Below are 7,907 nucleotides of genomic sequence, written 5' to 3'. Positions count from 1 at the left end.
GCCTATGAGAAGGCAAATAGCTCAAGCGTGTTTTCTAGGTTCTACTGCATAACAGCCTAGGATTAGAAAATTTTTTGTAAAGAAGCTACTGCAGTAACAATTCATCATTAGTCAGGCAGAAATGCTGTTACGGCTTACATGAATTTAACAAGCTCAACTAGCATAATACATTTCCAACCAGTTAAGTCGGCATCTAATGTCTGAGCACTGCATGCTTTTGAGACAAAGTACATTTCTGAAAGAGAAGAGACCACTCTTTATTAGTATGGACTTAAGTCTTTCTTTTCATTTAGAATCTACAGGGAAGTTTTCCTGACTATCTTTCTATACTGATGTATATAAAATTTTGATAGAATTATACCAAAGATATAGTTAGACAAAATGTGATTAATACATTGAAAAATTTTTTTGCTCCCCCGCTGACTATTTAACTGCTAGCTACGCTTAGGATTTCAAATGTTACTTCCTCAGGGACACTCTTCCTGGCCCAGCAGGGAACCACTTTAGCATTCTCCCATAGCATCTATACTAATTTACTTCAGACAATTTTAATTATAAACTCTGATAAGGATTGTTTGGGGGACTACTTAATTACAATCCACCTCTGTTGCTAGCCTGCAAGCTCCATGAGGGTGAGTACCTTTTACGTTTTTTCCTCACCACGATATCTGTGGCACCTAGTATACTGCTGGATGGGGACAGGCATCCAGCCAATATTTACTGAATGCTGAAGAACTGACCAAGTGCAGCATTTTAAGAGAGTCTAAGGTGGAGAGATGTTCTACAAAAACAAAAACAAAAACAAAAACCAAGACTTCATTCTTTTGGTTAACTTGATATTTTGTTAATTTTGGCAAAATTGATGAGTAATAAAATTCACTGGATCCAAGATTCTATCAAGAAAACTTGATTTCTATTTCCTGCCAGACTAATATAAGAAAAATGGGTGTTAGGTTCATGTGGAAAAGGATTCCTTTTAAAGTTCGCTTAAGTAAGTATTGGGGTTTGTCTCTCTCAATAAATAGGCAGGTATATAAATCTTGCTCTTTGGGCTATTCTGGGCACAGAAAAATCTCTATCCCTCGGACTGAAGCTCCTCCCTTACCATCCCGAGGCCCATGGGCACAAAGGCTTAGAAAAAGAGATCCTGGCTTTTAGTTCAAATTTACCTAAATATTATTACAGCATAATTATTCTTAGGCAAGGTTACCATTCACTAATGATTCATTTGCCACAGTGGTAATTATTGGACTGTTGTAATATGTGAATATATAATCTAACTATATTTTGTGCCAATATAAATGTTAAGAGTCTATGCATTTATTCACCTTCTAAATTGTTTCCTTCTCTTTTGTCTCATTTTTTCCGACATGCACCACGAAGGCAGTTCTAAATCTTTATTCCTGATGTTTCCTTCTGATTTCCAAATCTTCTATATTTTATTTCTTGTCCTAAGTCTTAAAGATTCTCCCAAGTGCCTAGTTCAGTATTGCCACATTTACCTCATTCTAGCTTCCCTTTGATATATCTGCCAGCTCTAATCCAAGAATAACTTGGGCAGAGGAAACTTTCACATCTTTCTGTTCACTGAAAACAGAAGGGGTTAGGTGTTGGTGTCTCAGATGAAACAAAAACAAATTAAAATATCAGGTATAAAATTGAGGTTTTGAAATTGCTAACAAATCTTCTATAATACTAACAAATTATAAAGAGAATATGAGTTTAGAAATTACATGCCCTATTACGCCATTACTTACTTGAATCTCTTACCCAAGTACATTGAAATATCACTAGCAAAAAGAAATTCTGAGACTTTAAAGCTATGCCTTTCTAAAATAATAGTAAATGTTCTTCTGTATGCTTAGTGCTAATAAATCACTCTTTGTACATATTCAAAGAAAGATATGCAACTCTGATATGTGTGTTGCTATATCAACTGAGATATATTTTTCTAAAACTAACCAGAGATGAATCTAGTTTACTGGAGACTAAGTACTAAGCCATAAAATAATTAGTTCTAATAACAGTTAACATTCGTATAGCACTTTGCCCTTTACAGAGTGCTATACAAATGTTATCGTATTTATAAAAGCTCAATAGTAATTAACCAACGCTCAGATAGCCTGACTAGTCAGTCAGTCACAGCTGTGAAGGCTGTAATGGTACAGTAAGTACCACTAGATGGCAGCAAAATGTTAGTGATAGGACCACAAACACTGCCGAGCCCAGGTGCTTGGTTCTCTCAGCAGGGACATGTCCATTAAATCAAAGAAGCGTGGTAAATTCGCTCTGGGTGAATTCTATCACTTGAGGTAGCACGCTCCCAGATCTATTAACTACCTTTTGGTAATGCTTCCACTATTTCACTTGAAGGAGGACTACCACAGACTCCTGCAATCTCATTAGACAAGGGACTACTTTATGCCATGAGCCCTCGTTAGAGTCTCCTTTTTTTTTCAAATGGTGAACATGACCTGTGCATCAGAAAAATAATAATAAATACCATACTGTAAAGTGTCAAACTGCTTTCTATTTTTTTTTTTTTCTGATTTTAAAAAATACTTATTTCCATTTATTTCACCCATTTCACCACCCATCTCCCCTTTGGCAATCATCCCTTGTTGTCTATGGGTATGTTTCTGTTTTATTTGTTTTGTTTATTCATTTTTTTGTTGTTGTTCGTGTGTTTTTAGATTCCACATATAAGTGAAAACATATAGGATTTGTCTTTGTCTGACTTATTTCACTTAGCATAATACCCTCTTGGTCCATCCATGTTGTCACGAATGGCAAGGTTTCATTCTTTTTTATTGTAATATTCTAGCTTTCTTTCTAATGAAATGTTCTCTACACTGTACTAGCAAGAGAGAGGAAAATAGCTTTGAAGTCAGACGACCTAAGTTTCTCTCCTAGTTCTGCCACTTATTGTGTGACCTTGAACCAGTCTCCTATTTGAAACTCACTTTCTTTATCAATAAACCAAAGTGATGGTGATTCCTGCTTTGGTATCAATATTTAGGCTGTAATCAGGGCTTAATTACATTAGAAACTGACTAGCACAACATGCGGCTACTTAGTATTTAGCTGAACCTCAAACCGAAGAGAGAACTCCAGAAGCCATGACAATCACAAAACATTAGGGATGACAAAATACTAAACTTTGTTAACTATGGGAATAACATGAATTTGGAGAGAACAGAGAGAGTTTCTTGAAGAAGAAACTGAACTTTTAATTTGACTTTGAAAATAAGCTAGATTTTAGATTTTACCATATGGACAGAAGTTTTCTGATGACTCTATTCTATTTGACTCTGAAGGGTTAGTCCCCTATCTAGGCCCACTCTTCCCTCTCCTAAACACTGCTGTTCATTAACAAGGTAAGAACCAAGAAAGAAGGTAAGAATAAAGAAATGCAAAATAAAGAAATCTTATTAATATAAAATGTTAATTTTAAGTTAAATATACTTAGACATATGATGTTATTATATACATAAATACCCATACTGTGGTTATTTTAGTTATCCCCATGGTCCTCCTTACATTCAAACAATCTTCCTGTAAACTAATGAAGATGATACATAAAAGCCATTCTTGATTGTTTTCACTGAAAGTTTGCAGCATCTTAATCACAAAATTTTTTCCCAACTTCATAATGCTTGAGCTATAGCTAAGATAAACACCTCTGGGGAAAAGGCAGGAGTAAGAAAGGTGTGTGTGTGTGTGTGTGTATGCGTGCATGAGAGAGAGACACACACACACACACACACACACACACACACACACACACACACACATCAGGTCCTACAACTATTTCACCATAAAATACAAATTTTATGGCAGAGAAAGAACTAATCTCTAAGTATCTGTTAGAGAGGAAGTGGAACCAACATACTTATATTCAAGACTAGTGTCAAAGCAGCAATTTTCCAGGGCATCCAAAGACTTCATCAGAAGAAGGTTCATCTGCTGGCCAGATATATCACTGGGTAAAAACCAAAAGGGAAAAATTGAATTATTTAAAGTCATTCCACTGTCCAAACTACTTACTATATAATATTTTGCTCTCAATATTTTATTGAAAATCTATTTCTTTAGAAAGAACATAAAAGTAACAAGAAGAATATTGATGATTCATATACCCTTGCAGAGAAACTGTGTTAGAAAATTTATTCAATAATTGGGTTTCTAAACATTACAATCATTTGCAAACCAATAAACCCTAAACCTGCCACTTTTGCATGTTCTTAGCTCAAATGTTTTTGTAATGGGAGTATAGCTGACATACTACATTGTATTTGTTTCAGGTGTACAACATAATGATTCAACATTTATATACCTTATGATGTGATCATCACAATAAGTCTAGTAACCATCTATCACCATATAAAGTTACTACCATATTACTGACTATAGTCCTTGTGCTTTACATTATATCCCCATAACTTATTTATTTTATAACTGGAAGTTTGTACCTTTTATTCCCCTTCATCTTTTTCATCTATCCCCAACTCCCATACTCCTTTTCCTCTGGTAACCATCAGTTTGTTCTTTGTATCTATGAATCTGTTTCTCTTTTGTTTGTTCATGTGTGTTATTTTTTAGATTCCACATATAAGTGAATTCATGGTATCTGTCCTTCTCTGACTTATTTCACTTAGTGTAATACTACACTGGATCCATCCATGTTGTTACAAATTCAGCCCAAACTTGAAACAACTAAAAAATAAGAACCAAAGTCAGAATCCCAAAAAGTATTTCTAAGAATGCTACAGTGATTTTCTTCAGAATATTTAATAAGCCCATTAAGCTGATATCATCAATAACTGTTTCAAATCTCTTTCTTGGAAAGATGGCTACTTCTGATTTCATCTCTGAGAGAGATGAAAGGTTATAGTTTTATTCCTTTACTTATATTTTTTTAAAAGGAAGGGGAATGCCAGCCTTATATTTTTCTGGCTTTATACAGTAGTTGATGAGAGTTTTGTAATTGTCTTGGTGAGAACTATGATTTGTATAGTAAAATAAACTTAAAGGATAGGTTTTTTTTTTTTCAGACAGAGTTGTGGACTTCATCACCAACACTTGATTATCTAGGGTTCTTACATGTCAACTCTTGTGCTACTGCCTCAGCCCATGCTGAGTGGAATGCAGTCCCAGGAATGCCGACCAGCCAGAGAGCACTTTCAATATGTCTTCTCAAACCAAGACTACAGTGGTTTTGCCTAAGGTAAAGGACTATATCTTACAATGAAAACACACACACACACACACACACACACACACACCTTTTAATAGCTTTAACTAAAGAAGTCCTATTATAGTTGTTCTTTGGATTAAAATATACTAAGCTAAACAAATGCTAAAGTACTAGTATCCTCTGGGCGTTATGACAGAAGCAAGCTTTGAAATAGTATGCTTTTCTGAATAAATTCTAGACTGAAATTTAAATTTAAGTGACTTTTTCATAAGCTTCAGCAAAAAAAAAAAAAAAAAAAATTGATTGTCATAATTCTCTTTTACAAAGAATTTTTCATTCTTGAGACCAACATATCCCATTCCCCCACAGGGCCATTTTGAGCCTCTTATTTGATGTCATTGACTATTCAGAGTCAATAGCCCTCAAAACATATACCTTAATTTTAGAAAAATGGACACTTTCTTCAAAAATGCCATTATCTGGTAACACTGTCATTATTTAGCAAAATATTTATTAGTACCAAAGGTATACATTTCAGGTTTCTCTGCTCCAAGAAATTAAGAAGGTGAGAACCATGAATAATTATACTGGTGGCTGCAGTACTAATACCAGCCAAAAAAGAGAATGCTATCAAACACAGGATCATTAAGGGAAAATTAAAATTTGCAGTTATTCTGCGGGCACTCAGCCATGGGAAGAGCCTCTCCGTGTCCGACCTCAGGGTTTTCTGCAGGTGCGAAGTCAAGTAAGATAAGATAGGGGTGGAAAGCAATCTAGGAACCAGACATAAATGCTGTAGGGGAATCACCATAGGTTTCTCTGGGTAGCATGATTAAATTAACCACAAACGCAAGCTTGTCAAGCCCTAAAACCAGCAGCAGCTCATCCAAAACTAATGAAAAGGGGGCCAGAGCCAGGATAGGATGAAATGAGTTGCCTGGAATTAAACTGCCATGGCTCATTTTTAGTTTTAAAATGTGTTGCTTGAAAAGATACTGAAGAAAGAGCACGAACACAGATGGTGAAGAGACTGCCGTTTGTAGCATAGTAGCAAAAGGGGAAAAAAAACACTTTCAAGTTTTGTTTTTAAAAATACTTTTTGTTCTGTCACACACACAAGATATTTTACAGTCGATTCACATGCAAAAGGAAGCTTTTTGTTTATGTCCAGAACCAGGCCTATATATTCTACCACTGGTGAATAGAACAAAATGAATATTCTGGAAACGTTTCATTTATGATCACAAAGACTGAGCCAAATTTTCCTAGTCATCTGACAGATGTTTCCAAGAGCTGACAATGATTATCTGAATTATGGTATTTCCCTAGATCAATAGCAATTCTTATAAAGGTTTCGCTTTTCGGTATTTGCACAAAACTATGTAAATTATAAATGGAAACTTAACTACTGGTTTTAAACTGAAATCTAAATATAGCATCATGTCATCCAATTTATCCACATCAGCACCATTTCTTGCCTTTGGACAGACAGTTCGTTTCTGCCAACCAGGGAAGTCTCACGACAGTTAACATCATAACAGGATGCCTCTCTCTACCATCCTATTTCCAATGCCGGAAAATGGGGCTAAATTCCAAGGTAGTGACAGTTAAATATTCATGATAGTCAAATATTCATGCTGTACCACACTACAGTAAATCTGGATATATAAAATTCTAAGATTTGTTATAAAATAAAGATTAAATATAAGGAACAACAAAACTAGATTCATGTATGGGAAAACGTTCCCATTTAGTGGAATTTTCCACCTGGGTCTTTGATATTCATTAGCTACATTCAAGGGTAAAGCTAGCAGGCCAAAAAAATGAACAATCAAACTGAATAAAGCACACAGTATAATATGCACAGATTAAGACTCTTTAAGGTTTATAAAACTGTAGCCAGGGCACAGGATAAAAACATTTAAAACTGGGTACATACAGTTCTCGGGTGATTGATCCCCACGACCCCAGGCACAAGGGACACCTCAATCCTTTCCTCCCATTTTACAGTGATATCAATAAAGGATCGGCAATTATTTTCACCCTTATAAACGAAGGGGAAAAATAGCTTTTCTTTATTTATTGCACCATAAGATTCAACTTTTCCTCATGTCTATTAGAGAGATGTATTCAAGGCTTTCATCTAAGCACGAAATGATTTTTGAACAATTTATCACTTTAATAAGAGCAACTCTTAACATACGTTAATATCTATGTGATGGTATTTTAGAAAGACAAATTCACCCATAAAGGAGGATAAATGATCAAAGTGCCCATCTCAAAAACTTTAGCAAGCACATAGTGCTCAGATGTAATGTTTATGTATGAGTGTGTATCTGTGTAAAATCCTTCACCTAAATCACAAAGAGGGAAAGCAGGGATATTTTGATAAACCATACCTGAGTTTCTCCTCACACAAGCGAGAGAGAAACATCCCCAAAGCAAGGCCCATGTGGATTTGCACGGCTTGAGACTCATCAGCACTTGGTTTCCCAGGTAACCTGGCAGTCAGCATGTTCAGGATTTCCTCAACCTTCTCTTTGCAAGAGGTAATGAAAACTGGCACAAGGAGAGACAAAGCCGTGGCAGCCGCAGAACGGGCGATGGCACTAGCTGTGTTTTCACCAGAATAGGATTTCTGGGACATGCCAAAGAAAGAAAACAGGGGGTTGGCCTTTTGTTTAAAACATGAAGGAAATATATCTATCAC

At 35.6% G+C, this 7,907-nt stretch overlaps 1 protein-coding gene across 3 annotated transcripts in view; it reads right to left on the bottom strand.

Annotated features, from left to right (window-relative positions):
- FOCAD (focadhesin) overlaps positions 1 to 7,907 on the bottom strand; it is a 270,313-nt gene that overhangs the window by 44,822 nt on the left and 217,584 nt on the right. For all 3 annotated transcript variants that reach the window (XM_023533725.1, XM_023533726.1, XM_023533727.1), the window contains one exon: positions 3,893 to 3,982. In XM_023533725.1, coding sequence (XP_023389493.1) covers positions 3,893 to 3,982 — 90 coding nt within the window. The remainder of the gene's footprint in view (positions 1 to 3,892; positions 3,983 to 7,907) is intronic.

Source organism: Pteropus vampyrus, unplaced genomic scaffold, assembly GCF_000151845.1.
Source record: "Pteropus vampyrus isolate Shadow unplaced genomic scaffold, Pvam_2.0 Scaffold109, whole genome shotgun sequence".
In the NCBI taxonomy this organism is placed as follows: domain Eukaryota; kingdom Metazoa; phylum Chordata; class Mammalia; order Chiroptera; family Pteropodidae; genus Pteropus; species Pteropus vampyrus.
The sequence above is the reverse complement of the archived record's forward strand: the minus strand, read 5'-3'. Positions and strand labels throughout refer to the sequence as shown.